The 25,648-nt window shown below is 37.2% G+C and overlaps 1 protein-coding gene across 12 annotated transcripts in view; it reads right to left on the bottom strand.

The window, feature by feature from the left end:
- Window positions 1-25,648, bottom strand: part of RAPGEF2 (Rap guanine nucleotide exchange factor 2) — a 134,345-nt gene that overhangs the window by 30,923 nt on the left and 77,774 nt on the right. For 7 of the 12 annotated variants that reach the window (XM_017745110.1, XM_017745115.1, XM_017745116.1 and 4 more), the window contains 9 exons: window positions 16,888-17,019; window positions 12,532-12,576; window positions 8,229-8,406; window positions 6,375-6,511; window positions 5,696-5,854; window positions 3,909-4,061; window positions 3,369-3,533; window positions 343-450; window positions 48-251 (listed from right to left, as the gene is read on the bottom strand). In XM_017745110.1, coding sequence (XP_017600599.1) covers window positions 48-251; window positions 343-450; window positions 3,369-3,533; window positions 3,909-4,061; window positions 5,696-5,854; window positions 6,375-6,511; window positions 8,229-8,406; window positions 12,532-12,576; window positions 16,888-17,019 — 1,281 coding nt within the window. The remainder of the gene's footprint in view (window positions 1-47; window positions 252-342; window positions 451-3,368; window positions 3,534-3,908; window positions 4,062-5,695; window positions 5,855-6,374; window positions 6,512-8,228; window positions 8,407-12,531; window positions 12,577-16,887; window positions 17,020-25,648) is intronic. The other 5 variants (XM_017745113.1, XM_017745114.1, XM_017745120.1 and 2 more) reach the window with 2 other exon arrangements.

Below are 25,648 nucleotides of genomic sequence, written 5' to 3'. Positions count from 1 at the left end.
AAGGGGGGGGGGAGGGTAGTGGAGGGACACATTTTAAAACTACATACCTGGTCTCCACGTTTCAAGCCTGCTTCTGTAGCTTTGCTACCAAAATCTACACTGTCAACAAAGATTCCAAATCCCTTTTCTGACCCTCCCAGCAAGATAAAAGGCAAAGGGGCTTCTCGAGATGGCTTTGTTAAGGTTATCAATCTTCGTTTAGCTTTAGCAGCACAAGCAATATTTAACAGCCTCAAATGTCCACCCATTTTCTACAAGAGAAAAGCATAGCAAGTTATATATAACAACAGCCTGGCTATTCCCTGTCATCCCAAATTGTCAGAAAAAAACCCTCACTCTTACCTCCCTCTCCAAATTGTTCTCAAATTCTTCCAGGAATCGAGTCATAGCAGGATCTCCTTCAAAATCATTGAAGTGATTGTTCACCCACAACAATACTACCCGTGTAACCTGAAAATTAATCAATATTATAAATATTTTGCTGGAATACTCAGAACAACACTTTTGCCAAGTCTTTTAAAAATACTGTTCCTTAAAGGCCCTGTAAATTTCCACTGGAATCTTAAATAATATATCTACATACATCCAAATAAAACTTCATTAATATGCAATTTATCAGGAGTATAGGAAAAAAAAAAGTATTAAAATTGTTTTCACTTGTATAAGCAATTGTATGCTGTAATTCATAATGAACACTGTCAGTCAGAAAACACTGGCTGCATCGAATTTGATTAAGTAGGGAATAGTGCACACACATAGAAGGCAACAAGGTGGATCCATTTGTGACTTATAACAATTTCCTGTTCATGTATATTTCCAAATCTGCTTAGTTCTTCAAGCACATGATCACAAAGCTTACAATACAGCTTAATATTGGCTCTTGAATCTCATAAATCTTTAGATGTACCACCAAGAACTTCATTTGGCAGTTACCTCTATAAAGACCTACTGTATGTTCAGTGAGGTAGGAAAAACAAGGTATTGCAAGAAGCAGCAGAGGTTTTACAGCAAAAACATGTGATTCCTTTCCTTAGAGTCAATCTTTCCATTTACTCCTCCTTTTTTCCCTCCACTGGCTACTCCCCCCAAGCAATTATGATAATCAGGTTGAGAAGAATCTTAGCTGGTATTTTACAGTTTGTTAGGAAAAAACTCTAAAGGAATACTATTACTACTAATGAAGATAAAGCCACAAAATAAGAGCTGCATTTTTTAAAACTATATGCTTTTACTACAGTATTCTTTCTTTTAGTATGTGATTTGACCTGGAATATCAGCAGCACTTGTCCTGACAAAACAAAAGAGTTTTGGTGTCTTGAATTAATATTGATTCACGCTACTTTTTAGAAGCTGCTGAATCCAAAATGGTTGAGCCACTCAATGCTACCTCTAAAAATACAGTTGCATCTCTTCTTTTATGCTGGGAAAGTAAATCAGTAGGCATAAATCTCTAAACATTTCAAAACCTAGAGCTTAAGAACAAAGTCTCACATAAATTTTAATCAGCTAGCGCTAACCCCTGTCCTTTCTTGTGTTTGCACAAAATCTAAACCTCTACAGCCTCACATGTTAAAGGTCTGACACCAGGCATGCAAAACCAACCCCTGCCACCCTCACAGTTTCTAAGTACTTTTCCTTTTACCCCAGAAAAGCAAACGAATTCAAAAGAATTGCTGAAATTAACGAACAAACTAATCAAGCACTTCAGAACTCCTCAAGTTCAGATTCTAACTGAAGGCAACTAGCCAGCTCTATGTGCTGCAGCTCCCAGCCACAGGAACATACTTGAGATTTTTGCACCTTTGAAATTGAAGATGAACTTCATTCCTGTTCAACAGCTCTAATATTTTTCATTACTGTGGATGACATTGGAAGATCTAGACAATGTCTGGTTAAATTTAGGGTAATTGCAGATTATTACAATTGTCTGGGAAGCTGCAAGCCATACCACGCAATGTATTTTAAACCTCTGCAGAAACAGCTTCACTTTCAATGCTGCTTTTAAAGTTGGGACTTACTCATCTACACCCAAAGGACATTGAGCTGGGAAGAGTTGAACACTGACTTCCAGAGGAATGCCATTACTTGTGTCACAAATCAGGAACAGCATTAAAAGAGGGTTGAAGCTGTGAAATTAAGTAACCTGCTGCTGGGCAAAATCATCACTAAGGCTGGATGTCCACTGTCCCACTCTGAATACTCCTGAGTACTGATCATCCCCAGGAAGTTTTATTCACCCCTTTCACTCTCCTCACTGCCTATCAGCCCCCAATACAAAACAGCCAAAATCCTCCAGATTCCTTATTCCCTACTTGGTTATCTCCACTTATCCCAAGCTGTTGTCTGCCTCTTGCCTTTCTGTCAGTGCTACTGGAGGTCAGAAAAGGTTGGTTATTGAGGCAGCAGAACAAAGAGCTGTTCTGTGTTCAGACTGATACAAGTAACTGTGCTGGTTCACGCTTTTAGAGGCTGAGGGGATTGTCCATTGGAGGACAAGCAACATAAATTTAAAGATGAACTCCAATATTATAGCTGTGAACAGTATTAGCTGCAAAACCTATCCTCTGTCAAATATAAGATCCTTCCTTCAAGGCACAGCTATATTAACATTTCTGGAAGAAATACCCAGATTTAAATGAAAGCTGAAAACCAAATTTCTCTTTCACTGTACTAATATAATTCCCTTGGCTTCAAATTTACAAAAAGAAAAGGGCATCTGGAAATTTTTAGTAACTTTTTTACATACTAAAAAGTTGCACACAAGAGAAAATAAAGCAATACAGTTTGAGGCACGATAAAGCCTCAATAGACAGTGTGCCAAAACTGGATATGCCTTATGCTTCCATCATGGACATTTTGTTTAGGGAAGAGGATATTTGACTGCTTGTGTTTGGGTTGGGCTTGGTAGCTTTTTTTTTAATGCTACATAAACCACAACAGATTCTTAACAATGCATGAATTTTCTAGTCTCTTTTAAAAAAAATCACAACATGTTTGCCAAGTTGAATTAACTAGTACTATGTACAGAAAACACGGAACTTAGTTATATGCTCAAACTTGAAGACACAATAAAATTCTACTGAATTACATGAAACAAAAATACTCACTATTAGAAAAAAGCTTTCTGTATACCTGCAAGCAACTAAGTTAAGTTGTAAAAACACAGCAAGGTAAAACATGGGCAATTTACCTTGTCTGAACACATTAATATTGAATAAAATATGGAAAAATATGTTCTTAGTTTTAGCCATATATTCTGCAATTAAAATGTTACCAGCTATTTGTGTCTTATTCAATTTAGTCATAATTGATTCTTATTAGCTTATATTTCAATGCAAATGGTAGCAGTACATAATTCAGATTTTCACCTTATCCCTGAGGCTGGGGTCATTGAACCACTCCAACAACTTCTTGCCCACTTCCATTGGGCTGGAAAGAAAGGTCCTATACGTCAACAGGAAGTCTTCTATAAATGTTGGGTCTACTACAGAGTGCTCTTCCACCAAATGCATTGTTAACCTTTCAGCTGTTCCCTATTGAAAACAAAAAATTGAAAAAAATCATAGTTATTAACACAGATTTTCAACACACGCAAATTTGTTTTCTTGTAACATACTGAAGACTCATGACGCTAGAAAGAATACTGTCATCCATTAAATGATGAGCTAAGCAAACATAACAGCTTGACCATTGTGATAAGAAATGTAAAAAATTATCTAATTTATCTCTATAGAAATTACCCAGTTGTTGACATGCATAACTGTGAAGAAAATCTAGAAATATTAACAGTCCATTTTCAAATATTTCTTTCTACAATAGATACCTCAACTAATCCTGGACCTAACTTGCCAACTGAAGAGGTTTACAGAACGCAGACTTCTACAAGAGACTCTCTGCTTTCCTTTTACCTTGATGACAATGTGACCTTTCCTTGTTCCAGTGCGGTCGAGCTCCCTGTGCTCCTTCACCATCACAATCTCCCCCTCCTCTTCCACCTTCTGCATGTTCTTTTCCACTTGGTTGAGGATGCGGCAATAATCTTGCTGGGCTATACAAACAAACTGGAAAGAATCATCGCGCACCAGTATTAAAAGGTAAAATCTGCAGAAAAGCATTAAGACTTAAGGTGCAAGTACTCTATTGACAGACAAGATAAAGTAGCCCCTCAACCTGCAGTGAGTCATATTTGTCTTTCCACAGTTCAGCTGCAGCAAGCAGATGAACAGACAAGCACAGTACTGGCACTACAATCCTGCACTTAGAGGAGACCAAGGTCCATCAGAGCAATATGATTTAGTATTCTCAGCCATTTTCGTGCAGCTGCTTTGACCTCCCCGCTGCTGGAGATGAAGCTCAGTGTCCTAGGCAGTCCTTTTTTCTTACATGCCAGCTTTTTTGAGGTGTTTAGAAGGGGTAGAAGATTGAAGTGAAAACCTAGCTTTTATTTTTTGTGACTACTGTTTTGGTAAATAATCTTCATTTTTTATAGCTGTTATTATTGAAGTCAATTATTAAGAAAACTAACATTTATTCAGTTAATGAGTGCAGGCACACAGAAACAAATTACTTCTAGATTAAAGCATATAGCAGGAAAATTATTTTCTGCAATCTTCAGTTCAGCCAAGGGTAAGTGCAAGAATAAGTATCTTACAAATACTCCTGATACCTACAGTATGCAAATATAATCAAGACCAAACATAACAAACTAGAAAAAGACAACATTGTACACAAATTGTTATACCTTTGTCTCTTTTGGGGGGCAAGATTGAACTGTCTTATTATATGAATTTAGATATTTAACTGAGAGCAAGTAGTGTTTCTTCTGATTGAAAAGTTGTTAAATCCTTGTGTACGTACTTAGGAGAAAGGCAAAAGAATCAGAGACAGTATTTTCTCTTTAAATTCATTTACACACCATTTCTTTTTTCCAGCAGTAGCTGAAACAGAAGTCCCACAGTTTGGATTTGCTGAAAACATTACCCTAACAAGAAACCATTTATGCACATTTTGGAAGTTAGATGAGCAAGCTAAAGCAGGTGACTCTATTACACATTTACACCTCTTTCAGAGGTCATCTACTTGAAGCTAATTAGCCATTAGGACCAAGCAAAATGCTTAATTCACCCAAGGCTCCGCTATGGGAATAAGGAAATAGGAACCACATACCCAGATTCAGCCAGTAGTTTTATGCTATGAAAAGCATTCTTTACATCTGACTGCTTATATTACAGCAAACATCAAGCCTTTTTCCTTGAAAGGTCAGATTAGCCAAAATTAGATTTTTCACTCAAACCATGGGAGATAGAGTTTGTATTACTCTGATATTCAGTAGCTGAGTTGAGCAAAGAAGAATGGCTATTTGCTACAGAAGTAAAAGAGCCTGTAATGGCTAATGGGCCTTGAGATCCTACTAAGGAACACTGGAAGCAATGGATGCATGGAAGAGGCTGACGGCCCTCCCACTCTGGAAAAAGCATGTAGACAAACATCTTCATCCAAAATAATATCTTTATCCAGATAAAGATAACTCTATTTCCCAGACTGTGGGTATGCAGGAGCCATACTGCCCAACTATGGTCCAGGGCTACCCACTGGAGATTTTACATATATTCAATTTAAAATAAAACTGGGTCTCATTATTGAGTTGCACTACACCTGTGTGGGTGTGAATGTGCATGCATCACAGACACTCTACCTGGCAGTCATCCACTTTGGTTCTCATCACTCCTTTCATATATTCCTTTTCCATGGTGGGGGAAACACCAAAACTGTTCCCCATGCACAATATCTCTGTTCTTCCATCAGGGTATGTCACCTCCACAGAGCCATTCAAAATGACTGACCAGGAATCCAGCTACAAATCAAACATTGCAGGACACATGAAGACCAAATCACTTAATTTTGCAATAGCATACTATATAAATACAACTCTCACAATTGTCCTAAAGCAAAAGTTATTTTTTAGCACCTCTTAAAAAAAATTACATGCTGGTTTTCCTTCAATGTACAGCTATTTCCAGCTGAAGAAAACTGGGATATTAAGCTTATCTTTAATATTAAGAGGTAATGTAAGACTGTGAAAAAAAAATAAAGAAAGTTTTAAAACAGCACTTGAACACTGAAATAAACTCCTCACATGAGTTCAAATAGGCAGGAAGCATATTGTACAGTACAAAGAATGTTTTCTTTTGTTTCTGCTGCTTAAGAAATGTGTGAGTGCTTAAACAAAAGCTTTCAGAAAATCCAGAACAAAAAGAGGCTTTATTTACCTGAATGTTGCTTTTTTTTTTTTTTAAGTAACAAAAGAGGACCTTAACCATGTGGAATCTGGGATGTTTGGTATAATAGGAGAGTCAAAAGCAACTTCTACTGACCTCTTCCCCATCGTTTAGTACAATAGTTCCTGCTCTCTCCACAACTGCAAACACCATTACAGCACAGAGCTCTCTCCTCACTGACATTGTCATGTTGGCAAAAGCAGGCAATTGATGCATGAATTCCAGTAGTTGTTCTGAAGGAGAAAAAGCCCACTGAGTCATGCATGTCAAAACAACAAAGCACAGTAAAGACAGTTCTTCAGCAAGATGCCTGAGGCTGCCTAAGCTAAAATGCTACACAATCGTTTCTGTATACTAATAAATCATGTACAGTGGCCTGTTTTAATTACTGGGTATTTTGTAGACACAGACTGGCTGGTCATATCATCAATAGAAACCCTGCAAAGTAAAAGTCAGCATAATGGAAGAATTGTAATGTAACCAAGAGCTCTGAATACAACCAATGATACTTGTAATACTCCAGTCACGGCAATAATTTCATGATGACTAGAACAGGACTGTGTAAAACACAGCAAGACAAATTTCACAAAACTGAGCAAGTTGTTTGGTAAAGCCATCCCCTCGTAGGCTAGGCTTAACAGTAAATTGTACCTGATCATTGTCTGGTGGTTTCACAAAGTTCCTCTCAGGTGAACCAGACAGGATTATTGTCTTAAAGACAATACTGACTACTGCTGCTCTGTCTTCTACATGCACTGGAGCTGCGCTTGTACTCAACAGTGACCTTCCTGTATTTTCATTTTTTATACTGTTCATAACTACAGAACTCAATTTTAGCAGTCCTGCCAAGTGATTATACGCCCAAAATCATTTTTGCATCCAGTTTGATCTAAAATGTCCACTGAAAGAGTTCAATAGGACCCCATCTTTTGCCTAATTTTTAATTTACTCTGAATCACAGAAAGGTCATGATTAAAAGGGACTTCCAGAAGTCATCTGGTCAAACCTGCCTGCTCAAGCAGAGCCACCTACAGCCAGCTGCCCAGGAACATATCCAAACATCTTTTGAATATCTTCAAGGAGGAATGCTAACACCTCTCTCAGCAACCTCTCCCAGTGCTCAGTCACAGTAAAAAAAAAAGCCTTTCCTTGTGCTCTTATGGAGCCTCCCATGTTTTAGTTTGTGCCCTTTGTCCTCTCACTGGGCAGCACTGAGAAGACTCTGGCTCCATCATCTTTATACCCTCACCCCAGGGTATCTGTACACCTTAATGAGAACCCCTGAGTCTTCTCCAGGCTGAACAGCTTCTCCAAGCTCTCTTAGACCTCCCTCACATAAGAGATGCTCTACTCCCTTAATCATCTGATAATCAACCTTAATCACCATTTAGTCATACTTCAGTAAAATAAAAATACCTCACCCAGTGAAACAGATTAGATTAAAATTTCGATTCTAGTTCTGCTTTGCTTTCAATGTATTTACTTGTATGGTAACATAGCAAATTAGTTTGATTAGATGCACATTTACATTAAGGTTTTTAAGGCTCCAATATTTACCACAAATGTCAAGTCACAATGTCACAACTGACAATTAAAAATATACTGTGAGAAGCAGAGTTGACATTAATGTTGACTTTGCCAAGGTTCTGTCTGTTTTGCAGTTTTCAGTGACGTTTTCTTCATAAACCTGTTCTGATATCAATTAGAAGCTGAAGCTGGAGATCAAAAGGGCCAGCAAGTAATAGGTTTCACCCATATTATGTGTGTTTTCCTCTTCTTCTTTGGCTGTTACTTGTTCACTTTACGTATATATTTAAAAAACAATAATAATAAACACTAAACTTGCCAACTACAAAGGCCAGTGATTAAAATAAAACTGCAAGATCAAAAAGTAAATTTTTGGAGGTGAAGAACATGTTTGACAGTATTTTACTACATCACAATACTTACCAATGTCATCATCTGTTCTGTCTATTGGGTCTTTCTCCAAGCAGTCTCTAACAATATCCCTACTCATCAAAGGATCCGACGCCCTTTCAATGTCTTCTTCATCATCATCATCCTCAGAATCCACTGCTGTCTCTGGCAATCCACTAAGATCCATATCACCAGCCTCACTTTCTGTAGCCTAATTAATGTATAAACAATTAAAAAACATTCAAATGTGTTCTTTACTGCTGCAGTTTTCTGGTTAGATGTACAGAGATTAATTCTGTTATTTAGCAGATTACTCAAATTTATTCAATATTTTTATATTGCTTTTTTCTTTATACATAATTTTAAAACAACTAACAATTGATCAATCCAAACTCACTGTGTTTAAATAGGATTTTTAACATTTATTTCAATCAGTCACACACGCAAAGGATTCAACAGACATTATTTAATCTGTGGGTCTTGGGGGGATTGAAAGCTGTTACAGTTCAAGCAACAATGTCTTGGACTGTTAGCTGAATATAATTTTTTCAATAGAGAGTTCATTTGACAATTTCTGTGCTCACCCCAACTTTACATTTTCAGACACTTAGGAAAGCAATATAATTTTAAACAGACAGTTTGGGGAAATAAGAATAGCATCAAAATGCTACAGGAATTTTTCTATCTCTCAGTCACCTAGGATTGTATTTTTCTTTTACAATTCCAGTACATAGTTAAATATGGCTTTCATTTGCTGATAAACTGCCTAAGAACTTACAGACGCAGAAAAAACACAAAGTCATTGCTTAAACACCACAGATGGACTACCCAGAATATCTGTCAAACTTAACCTCCTTTAAATTGTATTAAAATGAATGAAAACATAGTCCAGATATAGCTTGAGGTCATTAGTATAGCACCTAAAGGTAAATATATTCTAATGATTCAGTTTGAAGACCAGAGACTTAATAAATCCCACAAACACTTGTCTATCACGGATGATACGGCTGCTTTTTCTCAGAACCTGATTTAATACCACAGCAGCTGCCAAGGCTCAGCCATGACAATTTTTAAGGAAATGCAAGACTCTAATGAGCAAATTTTAAGCCTTGGCTTGAGAAATCCAGCTTCACAGGCCTTAAGGGGGTGGTCGGTTTCTGAGACCCTGGAAGCACACAATGCATTCACGTCTACTTTAAATATAGTACATGGGACAAACACACCTACTAAAGCTTGTTTCATCAATCTTTCCCAAGCTGGTAAAAAGCCCACAAAACTAGGTCACTCTCTAAACACAGAGAAGGTAAGAGAAATTGCTTTGGTAATTTTGTAGAATCATCTCCCCTCCCCTGTTCCTGCCTCCCTATCTATGGCTGACATCTGTTACTTTAATGCTACTATACACAGCCACCTCATGAACAGCAGCATATGGCTGGAGAGGGATCAGGGCAGCTAGTGAGAGTCTTAAATGCTTCTGTCCTACAGCACAACACAAGCTTAGTAACTGGGCCTTGTTAATATAAAAAGCATGATAACAGCATCTATGCAATATTCAAATTATTCTCACTTTGTGGTTCTGGGTTGGGGTTTATTGTGTTGTTGTTGATTTTAGGGGTTTTGTGGCTTTTTTGAGTTTGCTTTTGTCAAGAAAAAATTTTAACCACGATAAGGAAAGATGTTACTGGCATAGAAACAAATCCCAAAAATGATAGCACAGATAGCAATATTTTTATTACCAGTCTTACTGTGTTTAACATGCATGTTCCCTGTGATACATTTGAAACAGCTGCTGTAACTACTCTTTCAAAATAGCCTTCATCAAAAGTGACTGGTGGAAAAATTAGTGGCGATGAGTCAGTAGACACACATCTTATGACACCAATCTGTCAGAATCTGAAGTCTCCAACAGTGACAATTCCAGCGACAGTGGGACTGATTCACAGTCAATTTTGCAAACCTTCCCATTACTAACAACTGCCCCTCCTACCTGCCCAGATTAAGCTCTCTCAAAAGCACATTAGCAAAATGAATGCAGAACTCAATTTAGTCACACAATGCTAACACAGATGAGAAATTTCCATCTATTGTACAAAATCTGATTATCAAAAGATAAGTTATTTTACTGTCTTAAAGCAATAAAACAAAACTAGAAAACTCTTGAAGCTCTATTATCAAGAAGAGTTGATGTTATTTAAAACAGATTTTCACATTGAACTCAATGTAACTTTGTACTCAGAAAACACTTTACAAATACTACTAAAGGCTACAGGATTTCCCAAAGATGATCACTTTTTACACTTGCTGGAAGTTTTTTTTTGACAACTGAAGTTATTGGTGGATGGAAAGCAACTATTTCTAACTTCCTATCAAAAAATCCAAACCATTGCAACAAAGAAGCTCAGCATTGAATGCAACAATCCACAAAGTAATAAGAAGGTTTGTTAATTTAGGACACCTTTAAAACCTCTTTTGAGGAAAAAAATACATTTTTTCAAACAACTCATGATCATGCAAAAGATAGCAAAGAAAGAGAAATGTAGCCTTTCTGCATGACAAACAAAACAAAAACCAAAGCAAACACCCAGACGAACAAACACAACCAAAAAGCAAACCAGAAAATCAAGAAAACCTCATCCCACGGGGGCTCCTTGTGTTTATACATCGTAAATAGCTTTTTTAGGCTTAGTAGCATCATGTATGATATCAAGTATTCACGGTTCTCTTGCTGATGCATTAAACTTCATGACCCACCTACACTGAGTGCTTTTGTACCCCTTCCTGTGTGAGAAAAGCCACACATGTCTGCACAGGAACCCTTAGTTATTAAGCAATAGCTTTGCATCTGTCTAAGACTGAAGGGGAAACCTCCATGAGCTCCTTTGGGCATAGGGGCTTCCTTATGAACCTCAGCCTCCGAAAACCCGAACACAAGATGAATATCCAACAGGATTTGTACTACAGTCAATCATGAGGCTTAGATCTTCTCAGGGCGTGTAATGAAGGATGAAATACACCTCAGAATTTCCATTCCGGGGTGCATGTTGTACTTTGCTTCTTGGGCAATAAGAGAAATTAGTTTCACTTAAATAAATCTAAAAAAGACTGCATCCAAGAAAAATTCTGGTTGCAGCCTGAAGTACAAAACAATGTCTCTCCAAAGTCTGAATAATCAGCTGGAATAGCAAATTTCTTGTGTCATCTTTCCAACTGTGGAGAAAATTTTTGAAGCTTCAAAGGAATCTCCTAATAGTGACAGGCTAATATTTTGTCACATCACCAACATGAGAGTTAAGAGACTAAGACAGATGTTTTAAAGCCTGAGTTGAAGGAGTATTTCATATTTGACACCTAAGGAGAATCTGACCAATTTTAAGCAGCGGCTATAAAGGCTAATATTGCACCAATAAAAAACTCGTTGCTTCAGCTGCTGAGGATCTTGAAATCCAAACACACTTTCAGATTTAAGTCATAACAGCTAATTAAACAAATTCTGTGAAATACAAGTACGTAAAGTAAAAGAAGCCTTGTCTAAGTTCTTGGTAAGCCTTTGGTTCCTTGACTGACTAGAGGAAGAAGGGGAGGATTAAGAAGAAGAACAGCATTCATTCCCCCTAGGTCAAGCTGGGCAGACTGGGGAAATGGTGGACTCTTCTGGTCACTTTAAACAGGCAGGAGAGGAAAGTGGTTAATCCCAACTCTACTGGTCTTTCATTTTTTAAAGGCATCATGAAGATGAACATGAGAGAGGTGATGGACAACATGAGCAGCTAAAGAAGATGACTTCATTTACCGCCTCACTTCCTCCTCCTCCAATGAATTTTTGAGTTTCTTGAAAAAACATAGATTAGAAGAGGTCAAGGGCGATCTCTACCTTTACACAGTCAAGATACTCTCACTCCAGTGTAACAACTGCTTCATCACACACACACCCCACCCTTACTAAAGGAAAGAAAGTGGGAAGACTTGGAGAACTGCTTACAAAATGACTGGCTCTGTTTTAAGTGGCCTTCATGGTTTTCTTTCTATACTGGTTGGGAAAAACTTCCAACTGATGATAACATAAAGACAAAAAACCTGTAAAAGTAACCACACTAACTACTGATTTCTTAGTATTTTAAATAGACAATTTGAACCTTTACTTTAAAAAAAAAATTTAATTACTTTCTTTAGGAAACATTGTATCATTTAGAAGACTAAATTCCCCTTGTAACTATTGTTGCCACCTAAACCAACAATCCAAAATCTCGAAACATGCATGAGAAAAATACCAGGGACAAAAAAAAAAAAGGAAAAAAAAAAAAAAACCCGAAGAATAGAAGAAACTTCTTGCACAAACCAGAAATATGTTCCTTGCCTGGTGCAGTCCTTCAATTCCATGAAGCTAACAAAGAAAGAAGCCATGCTCAGATCAAAAAAACCACCTTCACATTACTTTTCAACCATTGTCATTTAAGGGCTAAAATATAAACTAAAAAATGAAATTAAGAATGTCATTAGCTTTTTACTTTCTAATTTTTAAGCCAATAGTAATACAAAACACCAAGAACATTGCCTCTACCTGTCTCATGAAATGACTTGCAAAAGTCACATCAGCTTGAAATATTCCCTCGTGTCATATAGACACACTGGATTCAGCTTCTCCACAGAGAGAAATCATATCTGGGGTTTTGTTTTAAATTAGCTTTCAGATGACTGAGTAAAAGCTTACAACATCAATAAATTAAGATGAAATTCAATCCATATAATTGTAATATGTATTTGTTTATTAAACAGCTATCATTTGTACTATAGTCAGCTATAATTATTACATGTACAGAAATCATACATAAATCTAAGGTGGTAACATTTTTTCATGCTACATTGGACACAAGTGCAAATGCCCATGAAATACCTTAAAACTCCTTCAGTCCAAGATTTTCATAGTGCTTCCCATATTTGTTCTTTCATTATCTAGCACAAAATTTACAACACAGCAGCCCACATCTGTCACAGAAGTCAGTCTGAGCAGTTTTCCTCACTTAAGATGGAAAAGTGTAGCAATCCAGACAAAGCACACCATGAACAGCGTCCTCCCCTATTGCCAAGTAATTGCCTCTTTCTCAGAATGGAGCAACATCTGCCAAGACCACAGACATACAGACCATGGACTCTGGAAGTTACAGAGTACCTTAAGAGGACCTGAATTTACAGGAGCAATTGGGAACTTCGTTGAAACGTCAAGGGTGGCAGGGGGCAGTTAAAAGGACAGTTTACCTGAGCTATTCCAGCCATTCTGGCATTAGCCAGAGCCCTGCAGCTGATACAGTCAGAAAGACTGGCTTTATCTTAAGGTAAAACCTCTTTATTTTGCATACAGTAACTAAAGGGCAGGCTGCATGGACCCTCTGGTTTGAGAGACAAAAGACTGGTCTCCCTCAGGAAGAGCTGCTGAAGGGTGGACCTTTCTTCTAGGAGCTACCGTATCAGAATCATGAGAAAACAAAGCTGACATCTTGAAAATTTCCAAGCAATACACACATCCTGGGAGGGTCTCAGAAAGGATGTTCCTGGTTTCCTGTACCGACAGTGGTATCTGGGCAGGCACCAGAGGGCATGTAAGGGTGGCAGGAAGCCACCAGTCTGAGGACAGGATAAGGGAAAGAAAGGCTGGCAAAGAGCTCAGCCAACACAACACTTCCCGAAACAGGGAGGGGGAATAACACATGTTCATGAACCTAAATCTCCTCACTCTCCAACCAGGATCATCATCTGGTAATATATATAACAGGTGTAGGAAGCATTTAGGAGCATACAGGGACAGGTATATGCGTTCATATGAGAACCATTAACTAAGCCTAGGAATTCAGAGCAAGCACCCATACATGAGAAGCAGCAGTGAATGATGTGCTTTGCCAAGTCAAAAAAAGACAGATGCAAGGAATTGTTCTTGGCAAATAAAAGCCAACACACGATCTACTGACATTCAGCATCCCCCTCCTCTCAAGTCACCCTACAGAGTTCATCACTTGAACTTATTTCCTAAAATAAAAATAGCAGTATTTAAGGACCTTACTAATTGGCACCTGAAATGTTTTTGAAACTTGGGTGGGGTAAACACAGAGGTTGATTTTATTTTGGTTAGTACTTCTTATTCTAAAAGAAGTTCTTTCATGTGCAACGCTTGACAAACAAATTTAGATACCACATTAATATTTAAAAGGAAGTATTCTCAGTTCAATGCTTAAAGCATCTGAAGATTCAGCTTCATGATTTATTAAAAAAATCTTAAAAGGCCATGAACATATTTTCACTGGAAGCAGCTGCTCTTAAAGCTAAAGAACTAAAACTTATGGGATGCAAACATGACATATCATTACTTCAGATTTCAGTAGTAAAGATCCAAATAACTGTATAATTTTAAAAAAAATAAATTTATCAACTGCATGACAAGATGATGATCTTTCTAAATCATTGCTTTCTACTTAGCCATAATGAACAGAAGTCCACCCCACTGAACAGAAAAATGCCATTATATACAGAAAATAAGAATCAAAGGAATGATCCAAGGAACAATGATCATGAGCATTGCCTAAGACTTACTAAGATTGAAGTAAAAAAAATAACATGTTGATGATGTGGTTATGGTTTACTGTTTTTGAATAAACACTTGGGAGAGAATTAAAAGGCAAACAATTGAGAGAGAACGACTGGTCCACTCTCTTGGTTTAAAAAAATATTTCTGTTTATTGAATCCTTAACTTGGCCCTAGAGAATTCAATTTACAGCCATTTTATTTTGTTTTGGTTTGGGGGGTTTTTTTGGCAGTACTTTAACCTAGCTTAACACTGCTACATTACACTCCTTTGTGACTGAATTTGAGGCCAGAAATTAATGATTGACCACAATTTGAGAAATCAAGTCAAACAATACTTGGTACCATTAAGTTAAATTCAAGAATTTAAAAACCTTATCGGTTTCCACACCTGAATTTACCATTTCCTTAATAAACATTCCTTCAAGTATATGTACTAAGACAAAAACATGACGTTGCATTCTACAGTACATTGTCATATTTATGGATATTGATATGGACATAGGTTATTATTCATACTTTGACATTTTACAATTACACAGTTCTTGATTTCTGTGCCAAGTCACCTTTAAATGTGATATTAATTGCAGATTAATTGAAGAAATTTGATAATACCTTTAAGAATGGATTATGCATTATATTTGTAAATTAAGTTTAAAATAATACTTAAGAAGTAAATTTTCTCTGTGTAAATACTTCAGTAAACCATTAACTCTCTCCAAACTCTCACCAACCATTACGTTGATTCCTTCACTGCAAATGAAACTAGTAGGAGTCATAGACCAGGTTGGCAACTACAGAGAGTAATATTTTTCTGAGGTTTCTTTAGTTTTTTATGTTGTTTGGTTGGAGGTTTTTTAATTGCACAGAAATTCAATGATCTTTTTCACAGTTACAAATGTTTTGCTGAAAGTTTTTGCAAAAAATTTACTTCCAACTTATCTAAAGAGTAACTGTATGACTGTAACTACATGCCACATACAACTGGGCCTCTAGAGGTACTTGTTATCTTTCTGTTAAACTGGAAATCTTTGTAACAAAAGGAATGAAAATCTATATAAGGCTAGAAGAACAAAACTGATTTTACATCTTCTTCACTCTCATGCTATAAACCTAAATCCTGTCTCAAAGTAATCCTGTCTTCAGAAGAAATTCTGACAAACATACTTGACTGACATGCTATGCCTGAAATGTTCAGCTAATTTGATCATTTTGCAGAAATAAACCTTTGCATTATTGTAATTACTGCCTAAATTGAACTGGGACCTTTTTATAGCCTCTTTCTTCACAAAAAAAAAAGCCTATAAGCTTATTCACCTGAAGGAGACTATATTCTACAACTATGACCATAGCTGAACTTGTATGTATTTGCAGATATGCTTTTCCCATTGTTAAAACGACTACATTTGCAATTTCAGAAGCATCTCAAAAAAACATTATTCTTCTTCTAGTTAACAGTACTTCATGTTGAAGTGGTCTCACTACTTTATGATTGATAGAAATGTATTTTAATTGGATTTGATTCCTTCTTCTCAGAGTAACAAATTGGTACACTTTCCTATCAGGACAAATCCTCTTCCAATATTCCAAGAACGGTAAACATCAAGTGAAAAATGCATAATTCCTCATTTTATTTCACTTAAACTTTTTTCCAATTTATATTTAAACTCTGGATCAGTTTCAGAGTCTCTCTAAACTCAGGCTGTTCCAAATGAACAGCACAGAGCTTTACAGGAAGAAGCCACCTCAGAAGTGTAACTTTAAAAAGCAACACCAATTCAACCTCCCCACCTTTCTGAGGATGGCCAGGAGAGAAAGCACTGCTGAGGTTGGCATCAAATTCCTACAGGGTGGGGAAATGGAAATATGTCCCTCAAGCCAGGCCAGCACAGGCTGCTTATAGCATAGTTGTTTCTTCCCACCACTGAAGAGGTTCTACATTATGAAGCCAACACATGAAAAGCCTGAAATTATCACAATTCAAACAAAAAGTAGTTTTTTGAAGTCTATTGAGCACTTCTTCAGACAAAAACTGACAATAGGCAATAGCAAGGGCATTCAGCTACTAAATGCAAAACTGCTGGCAATTGCACCTCCCATCAGCATCCCTTCCAGTCTTACCTGGTAGATATCAGAAAGGCTGCTGCTTCCTGAATCACTAGTGATGCTACATCCTGAGTGACTAGATGAAACGTGGGTCACCTGTGGGTGGAGACTGTCAGTAAGGTGCAGCTTTGTGAAATCTGCAGGAAGCTATAGGTGGAGCAGAAAAAGCATCATTACAATTTGAGGGAGATACACAGCAAAATTAATTCAAATCATATATGTCACACTTTACTCTCTGCCAGTACCAACTAGATTGAGAAAATCACTGGGGCTTGAGAATGCAGTACAAAAATTTTGAGTTTTGCAGCTTTTTAACTCATGCAGAGGTTATCAAAACACCAAATTGTTGCAAATGTATGAGATTTAATACAAACATGTATCTGAGGACAAGTGAAGCAATATGCCAAAACTCTTCAGTAGCTTGCTATGGGGTTTGGATAGAATTAAAACGCATATGAATATTGTGCTACTTCCAGAACCAATGGTCTCCTGCAGAATGGGAATTAACAAGGGAGTAAAGTCACATACTTTTAAAAATCAACAAGCACTGCTCTGGATTTGGTAAACTCTTTTGTTTCTCAAGTTGACAAAGTACATTAGAGACAAGGAAAATCCAAGTCACTGAGCTATCCATTATACTTTGAGCCAAATAATATGACAGCAAATAGGAAATGTGGGAAGATTGATATAATTACAAGGAGCTGTAATCCTGAAAATAGTTTGCTCATATGCAGTGCTGAAGAATGAATTGAGACAGTATATTTGATCATTTAACAATCATTCACCAGGATTTGTGATGTATATTTTCACTATTGCTTTATGCCCACAGTTCCCATGAAAATCTTTAAGAACTGTAAAAATTTCGAGACCGCAGAAAGTGAACTTTGACAAAGTAAAATATTTGCTGTCTGAAGAAATATTTAAATGCTATTTCAGGGGTAAATTACTCCTCTCCCCAAGAAGCCTGCATCCCACAGCTAGTTAATAAAAGTATGTTAATGCATCAATTTTGGTGTGCAATAAATTCTTCAATAATTTTAAGAAAAAAACTCTGTTCATTAATTTGTTTCAACTCAGACAAGGCAGATACTCTCATTTCTAAGAAGTTGTGTTTGTATGAAAAATGTCGCATGCAGTGTGTCCATCCAGGTCAATTATGAATGCTACCTTGGCATTATTACCATTCTCCCTGGATGGAAATAAGACCTCATTCAGCATTAAGAGAGAATAAGCTGATCAGTATAAAAGGCTAGGAAAAAAGTCATCTCCAAGTCACAAGAGAGCGTGCTTGAAAAAATTATTAGCTCTGTACAGCTAAAGATACTGAATGATTTTACTGCTGTTTGCCTTGTTTAGTTCTGTTTATGGAACATGCCCTGAAAGAATCTTGGCTTTAGGCTTTGCAGTGAAAATCACAGACAACTGCATACCTTAGTCTTACTTAGACTAACTGGCAATTCCTATTCTAATACATCTGAAAAGGATTTCTTCATTATCACAGAATGACTGCATCAGTGATAGCAAAAACGGCTACATATTAAATAATTCTTTCCTAGTGTTTTACCTGAAAGAGGGGCTAAAACCAGCAACCAGATACTAATAATCCTAAAAAGCTTCAGTAAGCCCAGAGCTAGATTTGATCTTCATCAACAAAGAAAAGGCAATTAACAAAAGCAATACTCTCATACACACAGCCATGAATACTGCCTCCAGAAAAATCTTGTTATGCTCACCACTGTTAATGATGTATCAGAAGGAGAAAATACAGCATTAGGGAGTGCATTATAGCATCTGTTGTCTTTGCTACTTTGCTTTTCAATCTAACTTTGAATTATCTCATAATGGAACCATATATACTGATATTCAGGCCACTGTCAATTTTTTTTTAATAATTTTTGAGCCATTCTGCAAATAAGTACATATGCCAGAGGTAGAATGCAAGGGAAAATAACTGCCACAGCTTTTGCAATGTGTTGATGACTACTTCTCAAAGTACAGTCTTTCATAATTGAAGCAGCTCACTTTTATTTCAAAGTAGAAATCCTACATATTATTTTAAGAGACAAGCACAAATCGTCTAAGATTCACACATTTAATGATAATTTACACAGATATATTTTGAGAGTTTTACCTTTTCTAAAGCATTAACTACTGCAATCTCAAATAAATATTAACTCCATAGGGAACTGTATATGAATACAGTGTGCCACCCAGCCAAACACGTTCAATTTTTTAGTGCCCTGCAAATATCTCCATGTCGTTAACAACAGCATTTATTTTTTATCAATGCACAAAAAAAATTTTAAAGAACCTTTCATCAAAGCAAATCCAGTTAGTACATTAAAAAGTGAAATCAACCTATGTTTAATATAATGATTGCACTCACTGTTTTAAATGAACAGCAAGGATTTATGTTTCGCTACTGCACAGGCAAAAGGAAGAGGCAGGGGATTCCACAATAACTGATTGAATATACTGCAAATAAAAGCAAGCCTTCTGAATCTTTTTGGCTGTAGACAATCAGCTGAATGCTTGGTGATTACTGGTTTCAGAGTAACTCCTCAAGTCAAAGCCACGCTGCATGAGCTGGACTTGCCAAGTGGTGACAGAAGATCAGAAGCAGGCATTTTTCTTTAGGCAACCTAACTAGTCACTTTGATCCTAATCAAATAGGACTATTTACAAGCAGAAAGCACATGCTCACATCTTTGCAGAACACTACATCCCTGTGCTACATGCCCGAAAGCAGCATCCACTTCAACTGCCCTACCCCCCAAAGTTAAGGTGAGAGACTGCATGAAGAAAAAAATAAAATACAAAAATAAATTAAGCTGAAACATTTACACTGTAAACTCAATGAAAAATGTGTGTGAGAAATACACACATTTTTATCTTAGCCACATACTGCTATTTACAATATTTAATATTTGCATTGTACACAACGGGGAAAAAAGTAAAGCACTGATGACAATGAAAATCCACATGTGCCTAAGTCTTCTATAAAAGTGTGGTGGGTTGACCCTGGCTTGGCATCTGTCACTTTCCTCAGCTGGACAAGGAAGAGCAAATACAACGAAAGGCTCATGGGTAAGGACAAGGAGAGATCACTCACCAGTTACTGTCATGGTGAGACTACCAAAACAGACCCAATTTGGGAACAAATTAATTGAATTTATTATCAATAGGATAATGAGAAATAAACCCAAATCTTAATGCCTTCCTCCCACCCGTTCCTTTCTTCCTAGGCTCAACTTCACTCACAAATTCTCTACCTCCTCCCTCGCAGTGGTGTGGAGGGGCAGGGAGTGGGGGCTGCAGTCAGTTCATCACACGTTGTCTCTACCGCTCCTCCCTCCTCGGGTGGAGGACTCCTTACACTGTTCCCCTTCCAAAGAAGGCAGTCCTCCATGAACATCTCCAAAGTGAGCCCTTCCCATGGGCTGCAGTTCACATATTCCTCTGGTGTGGGTCCCCTCTGGGGTAACAGTCCTGCCAGTAAACCTGTTCCAGTGTGGGCTCCTCTCTCCACAGGGTCACAAATCCCACCAGGAGCCTGCTCCAGCATGGGCCTTCCACAGGCATCCACCTGCTCTGGTGTGGGTCTCCTCCACAGGCTGCAGGTGGACCTCTATTTCCCTGTGTATCAACATGGGCTGCAGGGGTACAGCTGCTTCACCATGAGCTGGGTGAATCTCTGCTGGAGCACCCAGAGCACCTCCTGCCCCGCCTTCTGCACTGACCTTGGTGTCTGCAGAGCTGTTTCTATCACATTCTCACTCCTCTCTTCTGTGGCTGCCATTGCACAGCTTTCCTTTTCCCCTCCTTGATTAACTCTGTTATCCCAGAGGTGCTACCACCATTGCTGATGAGCTCAGCCTTGGCCAGTGGCAGGTCCATCTTGGCAGCAGCTGGCATTGGCTCCATCAGATGTGGGGCAAGCTTCTGGCAGCTTCGCACGGAAGTCAGCCCTGTAGCCCCACACTACCAAAATCCTGCCACACGAACCCAATACCAGCTACGCCTTTCACTCCTGGAGCACAACATTTGGTAAATGTTTCTCAGTTAAGCAGAACAAGGACAAAATGCAACATCCAACAACCAGCACAAAAAGCTGTCTACCCCAAACTGGGATATTTATATCTAATTTCTTACTTGCAGTGGAACATGATTAGAAAATAACAGCATGAAACGGCGCTATTATAACTCAGTGAAAAAGTTTGCTAGGAACCATCTCTGGGCAGTTAACTTCACGACAATGGGTATGTTTGCTGTGCTACTGAGTATCACTTTATTATTAAATTATTAAGCACTCTGTGCTTGTATTGAGCTATCATCCTGTTCTGTAGTTTAGTACTGAGTTCAGTATTTAGTATAGCAGTAAAAATAAAGGTTTTCTTGTTCTGTTTTGAAGCTGGCTAGATCTAGCACATGCTTTATCCACCAGACCATGAACAGTATGAGAAAGCCTAAAGACCTACCCTCTGCTTCAGAAACATCACCACAGACTGACACCACCACAAACGGCATCAGAACTGAAGTGTCACTTTTATCTTGTTTTCCATTTTCATTAAATGATGGCTAGATTTAAGAACTCATTCAAAGTAATAAGGATCAAAAGCAACTTTTGTATTTTACATAACAAGCACCACACTAAACTACAGCTTTGCTGAAGCCAACACCTACACTATTTCTTAACTTCATTACTGAACACTGAGTCACCATCAGAAGGAACTAGCACACAGAGTAAAAACGCAGCAGGGTAATTTAGAAAAGTTAATGCATGATTTGTTCTTTCGTAAATATAGTTCCAAAACACAGTATATGTACACTAGTTTAAGTAATTAATAACCATGAAAAGGGTCAGAAACTGTCCTGACAACCTAGTCTCAGCACAACCTTCGTAAGTGACAAACATTAAGGTGATGTATGCATAGCTCTAAACACATGTAACAGGGACAAAAGTTTCTAATACAAAACATGACCCGATAAAATAGTTATGATCTAAGCCCTACACTTAATTTGACAGAGGTGAAAACAGTATTTTATATTTATAATGTAGCTCTTAATAAGCAAGCATACATGCACACATACACACATTTATACAGATGGCACACGCGGATAGAAACCAGAGTTAAAACAGTACATCTAGGAACTCCCGATTTTTACCTCTTGAAAACCCTAAACCAAACGAAAACTTAAACAATTATGTGAAACTATCTTAAGGGCAAAGACATACATCCATTTAGAACTGTACAATACTGTAAACCTTATCACATCTTCCTATCTTTAAAGCACCATTTTATTACTTCCACCCTCAAACTGAGTCACCATGTTATGCATGCAAAACTAACAATTACTTTGCTCTGAATGTGTTCCTCCTATTTTAAGAACACCATTATTTTCTCCTACCCTACAGCGTGCCTTTCATTACAACAAAAGGCATCTTCTATTCAAGAAATCACTGGACTTATCTACTAATACAGTATTTTTAAAAAATGATAAAAAAATTTTGAAAATGTTTACTGGACAAGAAATGGCAGTCCTTGGATATGTATAGCATAAAAAGGTACGAGAACAGCCAAAAAATAAGTGAAATTACACCAAAACCTTTTCTTTCTTTCAATAGTATTCCTTTTTTTCTTTTATTTTGAGGGTTTTTCTTTTTCATTTGGAGCTTTATTTTTTTAAATGCAGTTATATGTGAAAACAAGTATTAATGCAACAACATGAAAGACAGACACAAGAAAGTAATTTTAAATTACGAGACAAATTCTGGTTGGAAAGCTTCAATATACCACTCATTTTAAGGCAAACATATCAGCAAGCCTTTTATAAACAAGGTCTTCTACTGGAGGCTGCTCAGCACTTTATGAAAGATTTATAAAGCCTGCAAAGTGACTGAAGTACATCTGCAAAAAAGATGGGATTAAGGAGCGCCAAGGTGTAACATTCTGTTATGCAATTCCCAATGAATGATTTTATACGTAATTAAGCGCCACAGAGACAGGCTAAGCAAGTAGACATAAAACAACACAAACTATCACCCTTATAGCCTCTATTTCCACTTTCTGAAATTAAAGACACACAAGGAAACACTGATTCTTCAACCTCTAAACACATGCATCTGAGCACTTATTTTGTAGCAGCTCTTTACTAATAAAATAATGAAAGCTATCATATAATAAAAGCCACCATAATTTTTTTTTTTTTAAATGTTGGTTATTCCTTTTATAGGAGAAACACTTAGTCTCACAAATCTAAGTAAGCTACAACAAACTTATTTTGAGGTTCTGTGTTTTTTGTGAAGGGAGAACAACAGCAGACAAATAAAATCACTACTGTGCCTTAGTCTTTCTCATTATTTTTTTCCTCACCAGGATAGAAATTCTAAAATTTTTATTGCACTACAAATGTGTAGATCACCAAGGCAGTATTCTTCAGTACTCTATAAAATTATTAACACTTTATTTCAATATTTTATAGAAACACTACTTTTTATATTAAATGTTGGTACATCTGCTGTATTTTTTATTTTAAAGCTATGCCCACATTTATTGTATTTAATAAGATAAGGAAGAAGTATTTGTAAAAATGCTGGGCATTCATGAACATGCTATTTCAACATAATTCTTTCACTAACCAAGAGAGACATCAAGGAAAACATTTTTATGGTTGAGTGATTTTAAACACAGCACTCAATGTAAGTAATTACAGAATAATAAAGTAATTTCTATCGATTCCATCTACAGACCTGATGCAGGCTGACATGTCCTTGCAGAGTAAAATTTAAACTAAAAGTGCAAACTCTATACAATTAAATATAGGATGCAATTCCCATGGAAGCAGGATTTCCTTGCACCTACGGGTGGAAAAGATTGAGACGCTTCTATGTACTTTCTATGAAAACATCTGCAAGACTTAAATAAAAACCTTCTGGCTTGAATTATGTCTTCTGTATAATCATTCAATTTACACAACAATACCCCATGTATTTTGAATCTCTACAGTTTCCTCAAATAGACATCTTTCTATGAAACCGTGAAATTTCATAGAGACCTACTCTTAAGAATGTTCTTCATCTTGAATCCAGCACAAGACACAACCTGTGTTCTGAAGACACTGCATTTAGATACTATTGCTGTTAAGCAGTTGCTTGTATACAAAGCCCACAGCAGAACACCTCTAACAGAAAACCAAACCAAAAATAAAAAGAAGGAAAGAAAAGTATTGCAAGGATGCCATGAAAGATCATGGCAAGCTTTTAATACTTTCCTCCACTGGTATTTTGCTATAGCTAGCCTCCCAAAAAAAGCTATTCAGAGATTCAAGCTAATGCAATGTGAGCTGCTGGTCTCAGGGAGAGAGCAAGAGAGAGTGAATGTACAGGAACTTCATTTTGCTCCCCTTACAAAACACACACTGACTGCCACTTACTGCACATCTCATAGCTCTCAGCAGCTAATCCTATGAGCACTTCATGCATTCAATCCTTTGCTTTAAGGACTATTGACTTCTGCAGAGGCACAGGGGTGGTAAAATTTCAATGGGTGTCTGGGGAATGAAGGAACTCTCAGAAGCAACTCTTTTTAAAGGAAAAGTAAGAAATGCATCACTGAAACATATCCATTCTTGTTTAACTTAACTACCTTCTCTGTTTTATGTCTGAATGTGTTAGCATTTGTTCTTCCTTCTGGAACTATTTGAATCCGAGATTCAATGCAGCATTTCATATTCAAAAGTGTCTTCTTCAGAAAATCTGGTGTAAACACTATTCCTTCAGGAAACACAAATGCCAGTTTATTGGCAACAGCTCAAATTAAGTGGGGGGGAAAAAAAGAAAAACTGTTTTATACAGATGTTTACAGTGCTAGTGAACCCCAAATACAAAAGAAAAAACAACAGGATGGATTTGAACTGAATCATGCTAAACTAAACTAAATAATGTTAAACAGTTTTCAGAAGTTTTTCTCAGATTTCTGAAAATCCAAACTCAAACATTTATAACATATTTACAATGAACAGAATAAATATGCAAGATCCAAAGATTTTTATTTAGCATTTATGCAGAAGCCTGTATCAGAAAATATCTGGTAAAAGTATAGTTTCTTCACTGGGCAACAAAGGATAATTCAGTACTTTTAAAACATGGACTCTGATGTCCTTAACGTTACAGCAGTTCTGCTGCGAGGATCAAGCTAAAAAGACTGTTCTACAACTGTTTTAACTGTGGATATACATTTAAGTACTGACAACTCTTTGACATCCTTAACCAAAAGTAGAAACATGGTCTGGTGATTTTTTTTCCAAACAGTGCAGTGGAAGTGAAACCTTCCTGAAGAGAGTCAAGCAAGATTTTCAAATTTGCCTCCTTTTTTCTTTTCTTTTTAATTAAGTATCCAGTATTTTATATTACTTTGTTTGCTTTGTTTCATAAAGTGATCAGATTTAGGTCAAATCCTATTCTTAGCCACTTTTGCTTTGAGTAGCAGAATTCCTATTCCGGTGTATTATGTCTGCATATGTCCCTATATCATAGGAGTCTCTGTGGGGACACAGCCTATCACTCCTGGTAGCACCCTGCTGTCCCACCAAGCACTTGCATTTAAGTGCCCTGACAGAGCCTGCACAGCCCACACCCTCTCACAAACTAACAGCTTCCCAAAAACACTGAATAAAACTGGGAAGGGAATTGATCTTGTGGAAATCTACATAATGATAACTGACAAGCAGGGACAGGCACTCACTGATGACTGCCTTTTAGGTTGAAGGAAAGGCT

This window comes from Corvus brachyrhynchos, unplaced genomic scaffold (assembly GCF_000691975.1).
Source record: "Corvus brachyrhynchos isolate BGI_N302 unplaced genomic scaffold, ASM69197v1 scaffold249, whole genome shotgun sequence".
Taxonomy (NCBI): domain Eukaryota; kingdom Metazoa; phylum Chordata; class Aves; order Passeriformes; family Corvidae; genus Corvus; species Corvus brachyrhynchos.
The sequence above is the reverse complement of the archived record's forward strand: the minus strand, read 5'-3'. Positions and strand labels throughout refer to the sequence as shown.